This window comes from Amyelois transitella, chromosome 19 (genome assembly GCF_032362555.1).
Source record: "Amyelois transitella isolate CPQ chromosome 19, ilAmyTran1.1, whole genome shotgun sequence".
Classification (NCBI taxonomy): domain Eukaryota; kingdom Metazoa; phylum Arthropoda; class Insecta; order Lepidoptera; family Pyralidae; genus Amyelois; species Amyelois transitella.
The window spans coordinates 7,521,680-7,542,095 of NC_083522.1; the positions used below are offsets into that span (position 1 = coordinate 7,521,680).

Here is a 20,416-nt window from a genome sequence, read left to right on the forward strand (position 1 = left end):
AATGATTAAAAAAAATACAGCGATTGACATCCTTTAGTGATGTTAATCGGTAAAATCCGAAATCGATTGATTTAATTTTATGCATTATGTATGATAGTTCCCTTTTTACCCCTTTGTCTATTGCCCAATAGCAAAGGCCACGTCAAAATAGAGCATTTAAAAAAAACAAAACGTCAATGTTGTTATGACAGTAAGTGACAGATGAAAACGGAAATTTCGCGCCAATGACGCAAACAAAAGCAAAACATTGTAAAGTGGAAACTTCATCTTAGTTTTTGTTTTAAAATACTTAAAATTATCATTAATTTTGTTTATTATTGTTGTTTCTTAACTATATAGTGTTAATACCATAATTATACAGTGATAATGTCAACTCCTGCAAAACGGCCGTCGTCGCGTGCCTCATCTGAGGCACCAACACCTTCGCGTAGAACCCGGTCTTCGCAACAAATTGTTGTCCCGGAAACTCCACAACGGTCCACGGGAACACCATCAAATAGTAGGTTAATCGTAGATAATCAAATATTACATGTACATATATGATGTAAAGGTAGAACACTGCTATCTTTTGGAAATAAATATAAATTTCTTTCAGGTTAGGTGCTACATAATAAAATCATACAGTCTTATATATTTATTATTATTATTACTGGCATTGTGATGAAGTTTCGCTCCCGTTAGAATTTCCCTAATAAAACTTCATTATTTTTTTATGTATGTGCAAAATTTTATTAAAATGGATCCAGTAATAATATTAATGTGAAAGTTTAGATAAACTATGGTTGAGTTAGTTTAAGTACAACAAGTTGTGCATATCTGTTGGTCCATGAGGAAAACAGGAAGTAAACTTGGCTACTTGATTCTTACAAAGTTTTACATCATTCATCACTGTGACATTTGCTAAGTGGAGACCTTGCAAATTGTATATTTTGTTTTCTTTAAATTTTGTTCCAAATAAACAATATTTAATTTTTTCATCTTTCTCATTATTACTTTATTTATATGAAATAAATAAATAGTATATCAAAAAGCTATAATGAAGAAAAAAGGGTACTGATTATACTTTCAGATGGCACTCCTGGCACCCCTCGTGGCACTCCACGTACCCCAGGTGCTCAAGTTCCTGGCACATCACCTGCTCGTGCCTTAGCATCCAGTCCACTGGGTAAGAGTTTTTTATTATTGTGAAGCTTTTCAATCATGTATCATTTTGATATATAGTTAATATGAAAGCAAATAGAAAACTGTTCAATTTTGTTTTTTTCAAAAACAACTTCACAATTACCTTTAATTAAAAATACTTTTAACTGTATAACTCTTGAAATATAAATGTTAATCTTAATAAATTCCTCCAAATCATAAGTCCTTAGAAAAAAGTACATAAAGTGAACTTTATGCTATAAATTTTCTCTGCCAGTAGGATTGGACCAAACAGATGATAAATTGTTAAATATTTTTATGTAGATTTAAAAAACAACCAAGTATCAGGGACATATTTCATCAATAATTCTTTAGCGTTAGTTAGCATCTTCCTCAAAAGCAAAAAATAAATAAAATTTTATCTGAAAAATGATTTTTTTTTATTTTACCAGGGACTGACATTGATCTAAGTTCGCCTTTGAACTATGGCACTCCCAGTTCACTTAGCACTCCTCGCTCCCTCATGAGGGGAGCCATGACTCCAGCTAGGCAAAGGGCAGATCTTAGAGGTCAAGCTGCAGGGAGACATGTGCCTGCTCCGACACCCACCAGACATGTAAGATATTTATATTTAATCTTTGTGTATTTATGAGCATCATAATCTTATCCAGAACAAATTCATTAATTTTACTTAACTGAAATAAATATCCACATTTACACTAGTACTAGATTTGTATTTTTGTAACAAATAAACTTAAAAACTAGTGGACTAATTTTCACGAAATTCAGCACAGATATAAAATAGACCTTCAGGAATGACATAGAATCCTTTTTTCCTGGAATTTCTGATGGGAGCAAAGCCCCGCGGAAAAGCTAGTTGTTAACAAACACATCCCTAAGCAGCTTGTACCTCATGAATTATTAGATTTTAAACAGTATTAATAAGGAAGGAAACTATACATTTTCATTAGTCTGAAACAAAAGAGAAAGATCCCAATTGGTTCTCATTTTTCGTTTAGGGGGAAGAAGCAGCTGCTGAATCATCAGGCGAGCCCCAACTGGTGGTGTGGGGCACGGATGTGGCCATCGCCGAGTGTCGCGACAAGTTCGTCAAATTCATACAAAGATATGTGGAGCCCGATGCAGTCACTAATGAACCACTGTATGAGCAGAAGTTGGAAGAGGTAATTATTCATTGTATGAGTGTGTAAGCCATTGCACATTCGCCTCTATTAACGCGTCATAGAGTTCCATGCGTGGTTGACTGTATATACTAATGTTGCTTCCGAGCTTGGGAGCCACTTTTAACCTTGATAATTTTAAGAGGTTTTTACAAATAACAATAGGCATTCATGTCAGTCACAAAAAGTCCATTCTACTGCTCAGAAGGAGACAGGCCACCTCCAAAGATATTTCGTAAGCAGTGATTTTTAATATTAGCCAATGCTCTTATGGTGAGGGAAAACATCGTTAGAAAAACTGCACATTCAGGCAATGGGATGAGTAAGGTTACTTAATATAGACCCTGCAAATGTTGCAGAAGTCAGAAATCACTTAGTGTAAAAACCTTACTCGCCGGGTTCATGGTTGAAGGCATACCCCATACTCCTTTCCTGAGTGGTGAGGATGCATCTGGGTCTAAAGCCAGAAGGAAGAAGAATAACTAACATTAAAGACATTAGAATAGAAAAGAATAGATTTATTTTCAAAATTGGATACAAGGTATCACTTATTGACGTCACATAACTTAAATCTAATTATAACTACTACCGCTTCCAAAGCGCATGTGTAGAAGAAGCGGCGGAACAATCTACACTGCAGCATTTTCATTGGACGTCATCAGATGACATTGTATAACTATTTGTGTTTTAGATCCATACACTAGAAGAACCATTCTTGGATGTGGACTGCGAGCATGTGAAGACCTTTGACGCCAAGCTGCACAGGCAACTTGTGTGTTATCCACAAGAGGTAACATTTATCAACATTGTAGTCCTAATATTATTTAAGGTGGAAGAAAGTGTCAAAAAATAAATATAGCCAGCTAAGTAGTTTTACCACATCTTTAGGTACTCCTTGCAGGGTAGACGTTTTGAAAAGAGTGTTATGCAGTAACAATATAATCACGTGTAATCTGGTTTGAAAGTGAAGCTGCTTTTTTTTGCTGCCAGACAAGGACCCCTCCATATCTTTTCTATGGATGTCGTAAAAGGTAACTATGAGAAAGGCTAATAAGATGATGTCGTAAAAGGTAACTATGAGAAAGGCTAAAAACTTGGGATTCTTCTCTTAGGCAATGGGCTAACAACCTGTCACTATTTGAATCTCAATTCCATCATTTAGTCTTAAACTGAATGTGGCCTTTCAGTCTATTCACGATTGTTGGCACTGTCTGCTCCGCAAGGGATATAGACGTGGACTTTTTATAAAGTAGACAAGCGTGTGAAGCTTGCACTAGTTGAATGTGCTCCTATTGGAGGAAAGGACCTCCAAAGGATAGGACATGAGGTACTACAATAGTTGCTCCATAGTGTGAAGAGAGACGCAATACAGCTCAAGAGAGTTCCATTACATCCAAGTAACAAACTTTATCAATAATTCAGGTGGTACCAGCTTTCGACGCGGCCGTGAACGAGATGTTCTTCGAGAAGTACCCGGCCGCCGTGCTGGAGCACCAGATACAAGTGCGGCCGTTCAATGCGCCCAAACGACACATGAGGGATCTTAACCCAGAAGGTACCTATGTTTTTTATTTCCCACTGTTGAAACTAGCATTGAAACGATTAAACATTAATGGTTACATATAATCACGTCCATATCCCTGGCGGTGAAGATAGATCCAGCAGTCTTGAAAGCCTGACAGGCCACGCTCAATCGTGAGAATGATAGAATTGATATTCGAATAGTAACAGGTTGCTAACCCATCACCTAATAGAAGAGTCCCAAGTTTATTACCCATTCCCTTAGTCGCCTTTTACGACTTCCTTGGAAAAGATATATTCAGTTAAATTATTTTTAACATATTAAAAAAAAACAAAATTTTTGTCATTATTCTGAATAAATAATCTCTGAAATCACTTTATAATTCATATCTTTTGGTTTTACAACATTGGTTGATATCGACTACATTACTTTTATATACATATATCTTAGCAATTTCACACATTTTCATCATATATATATATATTTCTTTTTTACAGACATCGACCAACTGGTCACAATTACGGGCATGGTAATCCGCACATCCGCCATTGTGCCGGAAATGCGGGAAGCGTTCTTCAAGTGCGCCGTTTGCGGAGCCGCCGCCACCGCCGAGCTGGAGCGCGGCCGGGTGCCCGAGCCGGCGCATTGCGGCCACTGCAACACGGCTCACTGCTTCCAACTGATACACAACAGATCCCATTTTACTGACAAACAGCTGGTCAAGCTGCAGGAGTCGCCAGGTGAGAATAATAAACAACTGGTAGAACAAGGATGAGTTCTTGAACTAGCGCATTGTGGTCATTGCAACACGGCTCACTGCTTCCAACTGATACACAACAGATCCCATTTTACTGACAAACAGCTGGTCAAGCTGCAGGAGTCGCCAGGTGAGAATAATAAACAACTGGTAGAACAAGGATGAGTTCTTGAACTAGCGCATTGTGGTCATTGCAACACGGCTCACTGCTTCCAACTGATACACAACAGATCCCATTTTACTGACAAACAGCTGGTCAAGCTGCAGGAGTCGCCAGGTGAGAATAATAAACAACTGGTAGAACAAGGATGAGTTCTTGAACTAGCGCATTGTGGTCATTGCAACACGGCTCACTGCTTCCAACTGATACACAACAGATCCCATTTTACTGACAAACAGCTGGTCAAGCTGCAGGAGTCGCCAGGTGAGAATAATAAACAACTGGTAGAACAAGGATGAGTTCTTGAACTAGCGCATTGTGGTCATTGCAACACGGCTCACTGCTTCCAACTGATACACAACAGATCCCATTTTACTGACAAACAGCTGGTCAAGCTGCAGGAGTCGCCAGGTGAGAATAATAAACAACTGGTAGAACAAGGATGAGTTCTTGAACTAGCGCATTGTGGTCATTGCAACACGGCTCACTGCTTCCAACTGATACACAACAGATCCCATTTTACTGACAAACAGCTGGTCAAGCTGCAGGAGTCGCCAGGTGAGAATAATAAACAACTGGTAGAACAAGGATGAGTTCTTGAACTAGCGCATTGTGGTCATTGCAACACGGCTCACTGCTTCCAACTGATACACAACAGATCCCATTTTACTGACAAACAGCTGGTCAAGCTGCAGGAGTCGCCAGGTGAGAATAATAAACAACTGGTAGAACAAGGATGAGTTCTTGAACTAGCGCATTGTGGTCATTGCAACACGGCTCACTGCTTCCAACTGATACACAACAGATCCCATTTTACTGACAAACAGCTGGTCAAGCTGCAGGAGTCGCCAGGTGAGAATAATAAACAACTGGTAGAACAAGGATGAGTTCTTGAACTAGCGCATTGTGGTCATTGCAACACGGCTCACTGCTTCCAACTGATACACAACAGATCCCATTTTACTGACAAACAGCTGGTCAAGCTGCAGGAGTCGCCAGGTGAGAATAATAAACAACTGGTAGAACAAGGATGAGTTCTTGAACTAGCGCATTGTGGTCATTGCAACACGGCTCACTGCTTCCAACTGATACACAACAGATCCCATTTTACTGACAAACAGCTGGTCAAGCTGCAGGAGTCGCCAGGTGAGAATAATAAACAACTGGTAGAACAAGGATGAGTTCTTGAACTAGCGCATTGTGGTCATTGCAACACGGCTCACTGCTTCCAACTGATACACAACAGATCCCATTTTACTGACAAACAGCTGGTCAAGCTGCAGGAGTCGCCAGGTGAGAATAATAAACAACTGGTAGAACAAGGATGAGTTCTTGAACTAGCGCATTGTGGTCATTGCAACACGGCTCACTGCTTCCAACTGATACACAACAGATCCCATTTTACTGACAAACAGCTGGTCAAGCTGCAGGAGTCGCCAGGTGAGAATAATAAACAACTGGTAGAACAAGGATGAGTTCTTGAACTAGCGCATTGTGGTCATTGCAACACGGCTCACTGCTTCCAACTGATACACAACAGATCCCATTTTACTGACAAACAGCTGGTCAAGCTGCAGGAGTCGCCAGGTGAGAATAATAAACAACTGGTAGAACAAGGATGAGTTCTTGAACTAGCGCATTGTGGTCATTGCAACACGGCTCACTGCTTCCAACTGATACACAACAGATCCCATTTTACTGACAAACAGCTGGTCAAGCTGCAGGAGTCGCCAGGTGAGAATAATAAACAACTGGTAGAACAAGGATGAGTTCTTGAACTAGCGCATTGTGGTCATTGCAACACGGCTCACTGCTTCCAACTGATACACAACAGATCCCATTTTACTGACAAACAGCTGGTCAAGCTGCAGGAGTCGCCAGGTGAGAATAATAAACAACTGGTAGAACAAGGATGAGTTCTTGAACTAGCGCATTGTGGTCATTGCAACACGGCTCACTGCTTCCAACTGATACACAACAGATCCCATTTTACTGACAAACAGCTGGTCAAGCTGCAGGAGTCGCCAGGTGAGAATAATAAACAACTGGTAGAACAAGGATGAGTTCTTGAACTAGCGCATTGTGGTCATTGCAACACGGCTCACTGCTTCCAACTGATACACAACAGATCCCATTTTACTGACAAACAGCTGGTCAAGCTGCAGGAGTCGCCAGGTGAGAATAATAAACAACTGGTAGAACAAGGATGAGTTCTTGAACTAGCGCATTGTGGTCATTGCAACACGGCTCACTGCTTCCAACTGATACACAACAGATCCCATTTTACTGACAAACAGCTGGTCAAGCTGCAGGAGTCGCCAGGTGAGAATAATAAACAACTGGTAGAACAAGGATGAGTTCTTGAACTAGCGCATTGTGGTCATTGCAACACGGCTCACTGCTTCCAACTGATACACAACAGATCCCATTTTACTGACAAACAGCTGGTCAAGCTGCAGGAGTCGCCAGGTGAGAATAATAAACAACTGGTAGAACAAGGATGAGTTCTTGAACTAGCGCATTGTGGTCATTGCAACACGGCTCACTGCTTCCAACTGATACACAACAGATCCCATTTTACTGACAAACAGCTGGTCAAGCTGCAGGAGTCGCCAGGTGAGAATAATAAACAACTGGTAGAACAAGGATGAGTTCTTGAACTAGCGCATTGTGGTCATTGCAACACGGCTCACTGCTTCCAACTGATACACAACAGATCCCATTTTACTGACAAACAGCTGGTCAAGCTGCAGGAGTCGCCAGGTGAGAATAATAAACAACTGGTAGAACAAGGATGAGTTCTTGAACTAGCGCATTGTGGTCATTGCAACACGGCTCACTGCTTCCAACTGATACACAACAGATCCCATTTTACTGACAAACAGCTGGTCAAGCTGCAGGAGTCGCCAGGTGAGAATAATAAACAACTGGTAGAACAAGGATGAGTTCTTGAACTAGCGCATTGTGGTCATTGCAACACGGCTCACTGCTTCCAACTGATACACAACAGATCCCATTTTACTGACAAACAGCTGGTCAAGCTGCAGGAGTCGCCAAATAAGGTAAAACTTATTAGATTTGTGTGGCTTACTGGTGACAGAACTAGTCCACATTTAGATAGATGTCGTGAAAATAAACAGTCTTAGATTACTCGCAGATTACTCCTCTCTGTTTAGGAAATGTCAAAAAGTTTCTGAATCTGCGCTTATTCATGAAGTTAACGAAAAAAAATTGTGTGGGATAAAACGGAACTACTTAACATTTACAACTTCTCTCTCTCCCATCTTTTCGTGTTCCCGGTAGCACCCCAAACCCAACTCAACCTTTTTGGTCACCCCCAACACTCCACAAAAGTGTATCAGGCCCTGCGGTCCGCCTTCCGGCAATACTCTCTCCACTCTTCTATGATTAGAATAGAATAGAATAGATTTATTTTCAAAATTGGATACAAGGTATCACTAATTGACGTCACAATTTACAATGTAACGCCCCCCCAGACGACATGCCGGCGGGCCGCACGCCGGCCACGGTGAGCGTGATGGCGCACGGGGCGCTGGTGGAGGGCGCGGCGGCGGGCGAGCGCGTGGCCGTCACGGGCGTGTTCCGCGCCGCGCCCGCCAGCCTGCACCCCAGGAAGGCCACGCTGAAGGCTCTCCACCGCACACATATCGACGCCCTGCACTACGCCAAGGTCCATAGCGACAGGCTGCTGGAAACTGAGGAGGGGTGAGTGTTTCAAACTGTAAAAATAGCTGTAAAATTTTGTTGAAGAAAACACTGCAGTGTAATGTGTTACGCCGCTTGGTAGGAGCGGTTTGGGTATGTTAAGTTTTTACGCAGCGGAACCTTGTTTGTGAATTTGCATCATGGTTACACATCCGACAAGCCAAGATTATACTTCCATACACTACAATAAAAAAACTATATATTACACCTGTTTTTAAATATAATATAAATATTAGCCTTAGTTAAATAAACCTGAGACTTGGTTTAGAATAGGACCATTCCATATCTTTCCAATGAATATTCTGAAAGGCGACTAGGGACTAGCTTATTAATTTGAAATTTTTATAGGCGATGGGCTAGCAACCTCACTATTTGAATCTCAAAATCATCACTAAACCATACAACTGAACGTGGCCTTTCAGTCTTTCCAAGATTCCAGCCCCGCAAGGAATGTAGACATGACTATATGTTATTTCAAATATTGTTTTCCAGCAAGGAGCATCGCTTCCCCCCAGAGCGTGTAGAACTGTTCAAAGCATTGGCGTCCCAACCTGATGCTTACGAGCGGCTGGCCCGCGCTGTAGCACCCTCCATTTACGAAAATCTGGATATCAAGAAAGGAGTGCTGTTGCAATTACTCGGGGGAACAAAGAAGAACTTCAATGCTGCAGGCAGAACACACTTCAGGTAACTTAAATTTCAAACTTAATGCACAAACAGAGAGAACTTCGCATAGGTAGAATTTATTCACTTAGATCACTATATCTATTAAAAAAAGGCGACAGGCTAGCAACCTTTCACTATTTGAATCTCAATTCTATCATAAAGCCAAACAGCTGAACGTGGCCTGTCAGTCTTATAAGACCGTCTGCTCTGTAACCGGCAAGGGCTATAGACGTGACTATAATTATGTATGTATGTATGTATAACAGATCAGAAATCAACATCCTTCTGTGCGGCGACCCGGGCACCAGCAAGTCGCAGCTGCTGCGCTGGGTGCACGCGCTGGTGCCGCGCGCGCAGTACACGTCGGGGCGCGGCTCCTCGGCCGTGGGGCTCACCGCCTACGTCACCAAGGACCCCGACACCAGGCAGCTGGTGTTGCAGACGTACGTTCTGTTTTTTTTTTTTTTTTTTTTAATTTTTTAAATATATACAGGACAAATTACACAGATTGAGTTAGCCTCGAAGTAAGTTCGAGACTTGTGTTACGAGATACTAACTCAACGATACTTTATTTTATAATAAATACTTATATAGATAAACATCCAAGACCTCATCATGCCCTGACCGGGATTCGAACCCGGGACCTCCGGTGACACAGACAAGCGTACTACCGCTGCGCCACAGAGGCCGTCAATTTTTGAAATTTAAAAAAGAAAAAAACGCAGTGTGTGCCAAATGTCAAGGGAAATTTCTAGATTTTAAATAAGGATTGATGAATGTGGATACAGCAGAGATAAAAGAAAAAAGTCCAAGCTTGTCCACACTATTTATAAAGAGAATGGATTTGTATGTTTTTAATGAATAAACTCAAAAACTACTGAATTAATTCTCGCGAAATTTGGCACAGATATAGAATTAACGTCGGAAGTAAGATAGCCTTCTTTTTTTTGGAGGTTCCCACATGAGCGCAGCTCTGCGGCAAAGCTAGTTCGTAATAAATGGAGAGAACGATGCTGCGCGCCTCCAAACAAAATATTTCATTACAAATGCTCTCTCAAAAGCATATGTCTAAAAGAAACAACAGAAGTATGCAAGAGTTGTGGCAAATGATTGCGCCACTTCGAGATTATAACAACTCTCATATCTGTCCCATGAATGCCGTAAAAGGCGATTAAGGGGGATTATGCTTATAAACTTGGGATTCCTCTTGAAGGCTAGCAACCCCATCATGGAGCCGTGCAGATGAAAGTGGCCTTTCAGTCTTTTCAAGGTGTTGGTTCTATCTAACCCGCAAGGGATATAGACGTCACTATATGTATGTATGTCTACTGGTAAAAATCGGTGACTATAATGTTATATCTGTATAATGAATATTTCGAATCAAAATAAAATTTCATTTATTACAGAGGCGCCCTTGTACTGGCCGACAACGGGATTTGCTGTATCGACGAGTTTGACAAAATGAATGACTCAACTCGCAGTGTGTTGCATGAAGTTAGTTATTCTCATTCTATTAACTTTTCTTAAATATTTTGGCCGTCAGAGTTGTATAGTGTAAGTATTATTCATTCCATGGCCAATGAATTGAATACATCTTCTATAGCATTGGACAACCTCACCTCTATATAAAGTCCGAGGTACGCTTTTTGATCAACCATCATTCATTAGCACTCCCTTCATTACCAGTCATTAGCACTCCCTTCCAGTATATCAAATTCAAATTCAAAATTTTTATTCATTATTATAGGATACTATCATATCGCTTAATAATTGTCAAATCTTTTGGTTTCACAACATTGGTTCACGTCAAATAAATTACTTAAAACTAATTTTACTGCCGCTTCCAAGGCGTCAGTGCAGAAGAAGCGGTAACAAACGTTATCACGCTTTTAACCTTACCGAAACGACCACTGACGCTCTAAATGCTGTAGCCATAATTGAATAACTTTCTCCGGGCGTAAGTCCAGATTACATCTTCACCTTGCTGGAGAGGAGGTCACAAGAATCCTACTACTATTATAAAGGCGAAAGTTTGTATGGATGTATGGATGTTTGTTACTCTTTCACGCAAAAACTACTGAACCGATTACCATGAAATTTGGTATGTAGGTAGCTGAAGACCCAGAATAACACATAGACTTTTTATCCCAGAGTTCCCGCGGGATTGATAGGGTTTCCATGCGGACGAAGTAGCGGGCGGCCTCTAGTAAAAAATAAAATTACGCGACGCTATCAATCAAAAAACAGCGAAAACCCTAAATCGCGCAAGCAAAGATTTCACGGATTGGAGCTATATATACAACCTAGCCTGGCGGAAGATCTTCCCTATGGTGGCGGTCGGGCCGAATCATCGCTCCCGCTACATACCATGATCCTGGATTGGGTGAGTCATGATACAGCCTCGACATTTATCTGCAGGTGATGGAACAGCAAACCCTCTCAATAGCAAAAGCTGGCATCATCTGCCAACTGAACGCGCGCACCTCCATCTTGGCAGCGGCGAACCCAGCAGAATCCCAGTGGAATAAGAACAAGACGATTGTGGAGAATGTCCAACTGCCACATACATTGATGTCCAGGTATATCAGTAAAGACTGACCATACAAATATATAATGGTTAAGGCGTGTTGGTAGCAAAACTAATGGCGGTGAATGTTGGTCGTGGCAGACATATATATATAACATATAATCACATTTATACCTTTGCAGCCTTACCAACTGTCACCAAAAGACTGAAAGGCCACGCTCAGCCACTTGACTTAATGATGGTATTGAGATTCAAATAGTGACAGATTGCTAGCCCATCGCCTAAAAGAGGAATCTCAAGTATGTAAGCCTATCCCTTAGTCGCCTTTTACGACTTTCATGAGAAAGAGATGGAGTGATCCTATTTTTATATTTTTCGGTTTTCTTCACAGTTCAAAACTTATTTGATCTTTTTATCGCGATGTTATTTATGAAGATAAGACACGAGGCTATGGTTAAAGACGAAGAAAGAATCAATTCAATTGTTTTATCGTTTGACAGATTCGATCTGATATTCCTGGTGTTGGACCCGCAAGACGAGATGTTCGACCGTCGCCTGGCCTCTCACCTCGTGTCACTGTACTACAAAGACCCTATGGAGATCATCGACGAGGATGTTGTGGTAATTTAAATTTATTAATATAAAAAAAAATCTTTTTTTTTGTCAAAACACTATCAATTTGTCTTCTTCGTTGTAGATTATAAAACACTATATTGTCTTATACTATAGCGTGTGCGCACGCTGTGGCGCCCCCCGCTCCTTTCGTTAATTCCCCGGCATTGCGTTCCGTTAGAGCGCTAACACCTGTCATTTCTTGAGTTAATAGTTTGTTTGTAATAGCTTTATTGCACATAAATTTTGAGTTACAAGACAAAAATCATAGTTTTAAAAGAAATTAATCACTTACGTATGTATAAACATACACAAAATCACGCCTTTTTCCCGGAGGGGTAAACAGAGACTACATCTTTCCACTTGCCACGATCTCTGCATATTTCCTTCGCTTCATCCACATTCATAGCTCTCTTCATGCAAGCTCGACGGTTTCGGGTACTCTTGACCTGACCCTTTGCCAAGACGTCCTAAATTTGATCAAGATACGTTCGTCTAGAAATCACTTACACTCGCGGACTTATCCCATGAAGGGATCCCATCCAGCCCACCGGTATACTATAAAGGAACAAGATAATTAAGTAACAAAGCGGCAAGTCGCTGTATAGTACCTGTGTAGTTGTAGTACCTTTGATTCCATTTTTCGCATTAATATATAATATTTCAGGACATGGCATTGATGCGCGACTACATAGCGTTCGCGAAGGAGCACGTGCAGCCCACTCTCAGCGAAGCTGCGCAACAGCGGCTCATAGACGCCTACGTCGATATGAGGTGATTATTAAACTGTCATCACTAAAAAATTTTAGGATCATTAGAATTCCAGCTGCCAGAATCAGCAGCTTTTAATTATCGATTTTTTGAGCGGTAATTCAGTAAGGGATCTGATTCAGGTGGGAGGGAGTAAAATTATATTCTTTTCTTTCACTTGGTGTTAAATCAGGTAACATTCTCCCCACTTTGGAGGAGCAAGAGGCGCGCCTTTTGACCATTATTATTGAGCGGGCGAGTGAAGTATTTACTTTAACGGCAGTAAGGAATCTTTCAAAACATACTTGCATGCGCAACGAGAGTCAAGTTAAGCCTTCATATCCTTTAACCCTTTGACCGCCATAAGCAAAACCGACAAACGTGTCACCGACGCCACGGGTACTTTTTGCGAAAACGGCGGCACTTTGAGGATAGGGTTGGGTAAATAGTTATCGAAAAAATATTAAAAAAAAAACGAACCTTATTTATTCCTTGTTTAATTTTTCCCGTTACCACACATAAACATCAAACAATACATATTACTTGATTTTAACCAAAAATAATGCAATTCAAATATATAAACACATAAAAAAAACCTTTTAAATGATTTCAATGACATCGATTTTTCACATCACTAGGCGACTCCTTTAGTCGTCCGTGGCGTCAGTGGTGTATCTTTTCGGAGATAATTTATTAAATCGATAGTGTTGTCCACGAGCACGATAAAATTATGATAGCGGTAAATTTCGATTACCTACTTAGTAGTGTAATTTTATCTAATTAGTTCCAGCAGAAAATTTGATCACATTACACCAGTAGGTACAGCAAATTTTGACATCGCAACACTTTTTTTGAATAAAGACAAAACCAATTTTACCTATATAAGTACCCACTTACATAAAAAAAGTATTTTGTTCCATTATAGATTTGTAGGCCTTTGCTAACCAAATCAATAAATATATAAATAAAAGTCAAAAATGTATTGTCTTACTTAACAACTAGTGGAGTGCTTGGGGAGTTTGACCTCGGACTCCAATTACTGTCCATGTATTAATGTGAGACCTTCTGCATTATGTTTTATACATAAATTACTAAAAAGTTTACCAATTTTTTTTCGTTGCTTTTTTGTTTTTCTTAATTTGACACTAATTTCAAGAAATTGTCAATTTTTTCCATTTTAAATCAAAATATTTTTATAAAATATTCATAATTTAAGTAAAATACATTTTAGAAAACATCTTTCATAGATACCAGGTAGTCAAAAAGGGCCGTAGAAGCAAGGAGCAGTCAACAAATGTTACTATAGTTTCTGAAGATATTGATGTACCTACTAGTTCTATTAACTGCACTAACTCCAAACGACCGTGAAATTTATTTTCAAAAGCCACCTCGAGGAAATGTTGTACAGAATTTTTTTTCATCAAAAAGCTTAGAAAATACATTACCGAAATGTAAAGAGCATATTCTTTTCGTACACGCTTTCACTGGTTGCGATACAACGTCTGCTTTTTTCAATAGAGGCAAAAACAAGTTCCTAAAAATTTCGAAAAATGCAAGAGTTTACATGGGGCTGCTGAAGTATTTAAAAATGTTGATGCAGATCCTGACAGAATTTTTGAAGCTGGCGTTGCATGTATTTTGGAATTATACAGTGCTCCCAAAAAAGTCCAAGATTTAAATATATTGAGGTTTAATTCTTTTCTAAAGGGTACAGCCAAAAAAACCGGTGTTCAATTGGCATCTCTTCCACCTACGTCTGATGCAGCGTTTGAACATTTGAAAAGAGTATATTTACAAGTGCAGATATGGTTAGGTAATAATATTTCTGTTGAAAATTGGGGTTGGAGGTACGTTTCTGATAAACTTGAACCAATACTGATGAAACAATCGCCAGCTCCAGATAATTTACTTAAAATGTTATTTTGTAATTGTAAAAAAGGATGTGGTAATGCTTGCGGATGTCGAAAAAGTGGTTTATACTGCACTTCAGCGTGTTCACAGTGCAATGGTGATAGTTGTTTTAATGCATCTCCTGTCTTAAAAATAAGTGAAGTAGAAGAAAGTGACGAAAACGGAATAATTGAAGTTTAATCATTTTTAAGCATGTATGAGAGGCGAACTAAATAAATATTTTTTATAAACTTTTTTTTTTACAATTATTGTTTCATACTATTACTCTTTAATATTATATAATAGAAATGTATTTATAACACGATTTTTACACTACATTACTTAGTTGAGCTCGTAATGTATTATATTATATGCCTTAATTTATTTATTTTATTATTAAATAAAAAGCAACGATTTTTAATTGGTAAACATTTTAATATACCTTATCAACAATACAATCCAACAGGTTTCATAATAATTCGTTGACAGTAATTGGATTCCGAGCTTTTTCAATTCTAGATGCTTAAGGCACTCCACTAAACACCAACAAAAAATAAAAATTATGAATAATTATTTTTTTTTTATGATAAAGCTGGAAACATGGAACTACGCAAAGTGCCACTGTACACACTGCACACATGTATCTGGTGGTGCGTCGTTTTTTAGATCGAGCACAAAGTTTACATAGAAGTTTCTTTTGTTTGGGAACGTATGAAGGCATATGTCGAGCTCCGTCTCCGGGCAAGAATCGCGTAGGTTGTTCTAAGGCACGAGATGTAGACGGTAATGTTTTATGAACTGATTGCTCACCATATTTCTGAACAAGCTGTTCTATTAATACCAATTGGTATTTCCTGAAACTAGGGCTAAAATCGTCTTTGCAAGTTATTTTAAAGATATGATACGAATTCAGCAAATGTAAGTCTAGGATGTGAAAAAATAGTTTCTTATACCATTTAATGGTTTTTCTTATGCATTGTAGACCGCTTAACATCATATCACAGACATCCACGGCACCCATATTTTTATTATAGTCAATGATACACTCAGGCTTCAGTTTAGGCAAACCAGTCATTAGGTCCATTTTTTCTGTTGGCCCCATTTCGTCTTTATGAATAGTTGTTAACATATGTATATTTTTTTTATCACGCCATTTCATAGCCATTATAGGGTCAGAATACAAAGCTTCTCTATCTCCTTTCTTTAAATTCTTAAATTTTGGCATTTCGCTTCTATTCGGCTTTACTGTACCACATGTATGTATACTTCGTTGCTTTAAAAATATAGACAATTTTGGACTTGAATACCAATTGTCAATGTATAATTTCCTATTAACACCGTAATATTCTTCTAGAAGTGTTGCAACTACTGAGCCACTTGCGCCTAAATTATCAAAATGTGTTAATTCCGTGTCTTTGCCGCAGTATACAATAAAATCCAAAATTATTCCCGACAACACATCACATAAAACGAAGAGCTTGATACCAAAACGATTTCTTTTTTTGGGAAGATACTGTTTAATAAGAAGTCGCCCTTTAAATGGTACAATACTTTCGTCAATGCAAATTTTTTCGTATGGTATAAAACTATTCTTAAATGTCTGACGAGCATGATTTACTGGGTAAATAATTTTTGACAATATAGTTTCTTCCTTAGTCCTAGGGCCTAGTTGGCAGAAATGCAACATGCCTAAAATTGTACAAAACCGGTTTCTCGACATAAGACTACCATATATGCCGGAATGCAAGTATGGGTTAGTAGACCAGTGTTCTTCAATCGTATTCCGGCTGTTTCTTGTCATTAGCATACACACAGCGAAAAATGTATACATTTCAGGAACTGTTACAGGATACCAATTTTTTAATCTTGAATGAAGTTTTATATCAATATGTCTAACAACATATTGCTGGTAACTATTAGTAAATTCAACAATTTTTTCTACATAAGCTTCATTGCAATAATGTAAAAAAATATCCAATTCTGATGAGACCGACGAAATCATTGACGGCGAAATACCGCTAAAAAAATCATCAAACGGCTCGTTTTTAATTTCGAAGGCTTCGGACGACCATTGAAAACTATATTCCCCAGCAGAAATGTTTTGACTTTCCTCAGTAGTCTAGTCCTAAAAAACACTTCTACATTAAGTAGGTATAATGAAAAAAGTAAAAGTCATATATGTAGCTATTAATTTATAACCTCCTTATTCAATAAAATTATCAAACGTTTAATAAGCCTATTTTAACTAAAGTACGTTTTGTCACTTTCTTTCAATGTAAAATTTTTAAATGTGAGGTAAGGACAAAACATACTTTAGCTAAAGAAGGCTTATTAAACATTTGACAAGTTTTATGAATACGAGTGTAAGTAATTACTGAAACTTACCTCAAAATCTGATAGATCTGAATCTTCATCAGAAATAGCAATAAATTGTTCGACATCTCCACTCCTTCCAGAATTGCAATAAGATCGTCATTTTCCATCGTAAAGTTAATTTTATCCACAGGAAATGCTACATACAATATGAATATAAACCAACAAATGATTCACGGGTATTTCGATATATTTTTTTTATTTTTCTACCCACATCTTGCAAGCACTAGTCGATAAATTGCTTTCGCTTCTGACGTCACAAGCGGGCGCCTAAAGGTGTCCGTGGCGTATAGGGGACGTTAATTGTAAAATTATCTAGAAACGTCCGTAATTTTTATCGATAAAATGAAGGTATATAATTATAATATTGAGATTTTACGAAAAAGATGAATAATTTCGTTACTTAATAATTATTTATGATGCTAAATATTTAGAGGTTTAGGAAATTAATATATTATTATTTATTATTATATATAATAATATTAATTAATATAAAACACTCTTGTATACGAAACTTCAACAACATTAATATTTATTTATTACCGACGATTAACAATTATTACAGATCTATATTGAGTGGTATTGATTGTTCTTCTTCCGTTTCTTCTCCTTCACTTTCACTTTGGATTGGTACAAATTCTATGACTTGGTCCAAATCAGGGTCCCCTCTCAACAATCTTATAAGATTTAAAATTTGCGGATATGCATTTGAACGTTTGTTTTCCGGCAAACGCTCTAATTCAAAAGCCACCAACCTTGCAAAGTCTTCATTCCTTTTATCGGACGGTCTTCTATCGTCGAAATTAACATCGGGCAAATGACGAGTAGAATAAGAAATATTTCCTTCTTTTGTAGTTTTTCTGTACACCATAGTGTCTGTAATAGTGTATTCTGTTTGTGTCTGCTTATTATTAGAATTTTCTGTTTCTCTATACTTTCTTTTACTACTTGAGAATCCGAATAATATCGACGGCGAAGATGGCCTCTCTTCTTCCATATTTAGGCAATGACAGTACTACGACTAGTTCAGATCTCATATAACTGAGAGCAATAGAAACATGCTTCAATGAATACCCACTACAATAACATAAGGAACATTAAATGTAGGTACTTGTAAAAAAACTACAATTTCCCATCACTACGCGACACTTAAAGGTGTCGTTGGCGCTACTTGATAGTGTATTTTCATAAAATTTTAGGTAATTGTAAATTAAGCTTTAAATGGGTGTTTTTATATTTTTTCTTCATTCCGCCTCGGTTAAACCAAAGTTTGACGAATAATCAAGCTACCTATCGATATTATTTCAATAAGATTAGTATTAAAGTTTTTTTTTGTTTGAATGTGATACGAATCTCGGCTACTTAAGAAGTCGTCGGCGTCTCAAGACAGTTTCCGCTGGACGCCTAAAGGTGTCCACGGCGGTCAAAGGGTTAATTATTTTTTTTTAATTCTGCAATTACAGAAGGGTAGGCAGCGGTCGCGGTCAGATCTCGGCTTATCCGCGTCAGCTGGAGTCTCTCATAAGACTTGCTGAGGCATACGCGCGACTGAGACTCAGCCCTGTGGTCGAAATCTCCGACGTTAACGAGGCTGCCAGGTAAATAATGTGATTAGAAAATGTATCGGAAATTTGCTAAGCTATGAATTCTTTTTCGTTATAACGTTAATCTCAGTTACATCGTGATTCTAGATTATGTCAGCCAGATTTATATATGAAGCGACTCCCGTCTGACCTCCCTTACCTTTGTAGGAAAACCTAACCCATATTTAATATTGATAAAAGCTGCACTGCACAAAGTGTTTGGTGGTGCGTGATTTCCTGAAAAATCGCTATGTACTGTATAGATGGCAATTTAAGCAGACCGTAGGTTCATTCCCCGTTTTCGAATTCCCCAAAAAGTCTATATGCATCTACAAGTGCATTTCTGTAACGAAAGTTGTTTTTTTTTTACAGATTACACCGCGAAGCTCTAAAACAATCGGCGACGGACCCGGCTTCAGGTCGCATCGACGTGGGAATCCTCACTACGGGTCTCGGAGCAGCCGCCAGGAGGAGGCGGGCGGACCTCGTGGCCGCTCTCAAGGAACTCATCAAGCCATACAACAAGCCACATACTGTCACACACTCCAAGATTCTGCAGGAGATCAACTCTACTTCGCAATTTGTGAGTTTCTTTGACGACTTCTTGATCTATGTCCGCATACTCTCATATCACCCACTCCAAGAGTCTGCAGGTGATCAATTCTACTTCGCAAATTGTAAGTTTCTTCGATGACTTCTTGGTCTAAGGTCATAGTGTACTTCGAAGCTAGTGTGACATTAAAATAGTATCAGCAGAAAACAAAATAAGCAGTCCTATCGATGAACAATACTTAACTGCTGCTATTCTGTGTTGTGGGTCGATACCATACCCACACAAGTAGTTAGATAGATAAAATATAATATAGATAAAACTCTTAATTGCAATGTAAGAGTAAAACATACAAAACAGACAGAGATGGTACAAAATCGCTAATGCAATCTCTTCCAGTCAATCTTTGGGTCAATGTGCTAGTATATTTTCTCCAAAAACCACTGAAAATTTTCTGTGAAAAACATTGTACATACAAAATTTAGCTTGGGTGGGAGGGTAATATAATTTCATGTTTTTGCAGACGGTTTCGCGTGAACAACTGGACGAGGCGCTGCGTGACCTGCAAGACGAGGGGAAAGTCACCGTGGTCAGCCACACGCATATCAGACTGTGTTGAAACTGAATTCGGAAATGATACATGTTGTAACAATTAAGCATTTGAAATTAAGTTGATCTTTATTAAATTTCAATAAAAAAAACCCATTTAGACAGTGTTTTAATTTTACTAGCGACTTGTACCAGCTTACATAGAATTCAGAATAATATAGACTATAGAAGTCTTTGTCATATTAGAAGTGGTAATTACTGGTACCCACCAGAATGAGTCGAATCTTCAAAGTTGTTAAGTTACACGTAATATTACACGTCAATTCGGAGTTTTATTTGCATGTTTTACACTATGACGCATGACGACACTTCATTCTTATAGTTTCAAGTACAGTGTGGGATTTTCATTTTGTCTTATTCTGATTTCTCC

General features: G+C 38.7%; 1 protein-coding gene across 1 annotated transcript; it reads left to right on the forward strand.

Annotated features, from left to right (window-relative positions):
- Nucleotides 1–208: 208 nt before the first annotated feature.
- Nucleotides 209–20,146, forward strand: LOC106132766 (DNA replication licensing factor MCM4). Its single transcript, XM_013332291.2, has 17 exons — nt 209–499; nt 1,070–1,165; nt 1,593–1,756; nt 2,160–2,324; nt 3,013–3,111; nt 3,744–3,876; nt 4,341–4,583; nt 8,258–8,486; nt 8,979–9,173; nt 9,419–9,595; nt 10,559–10,646; nt 11,571–11,731; nt 12,180–12,300; nt 12,959–13,065; nt 18,768–18,902; nt 19,260–19,470; nt 19,961–20,146. The coding sequence occupies exons 1-17, from the start codon at nt 367–369 to the stop codon at nt 20,054–20,056; spliced, it is 2,553 nt and encodes an 850-aa protein (XP_013187745.2). The 5' UTR covers nt 209–366; the 3' UTR covers nt 20,057–20,146.
- The last annotated feature ends 270 nt before the right edge of the window (nt 20,147–20,416 follow it).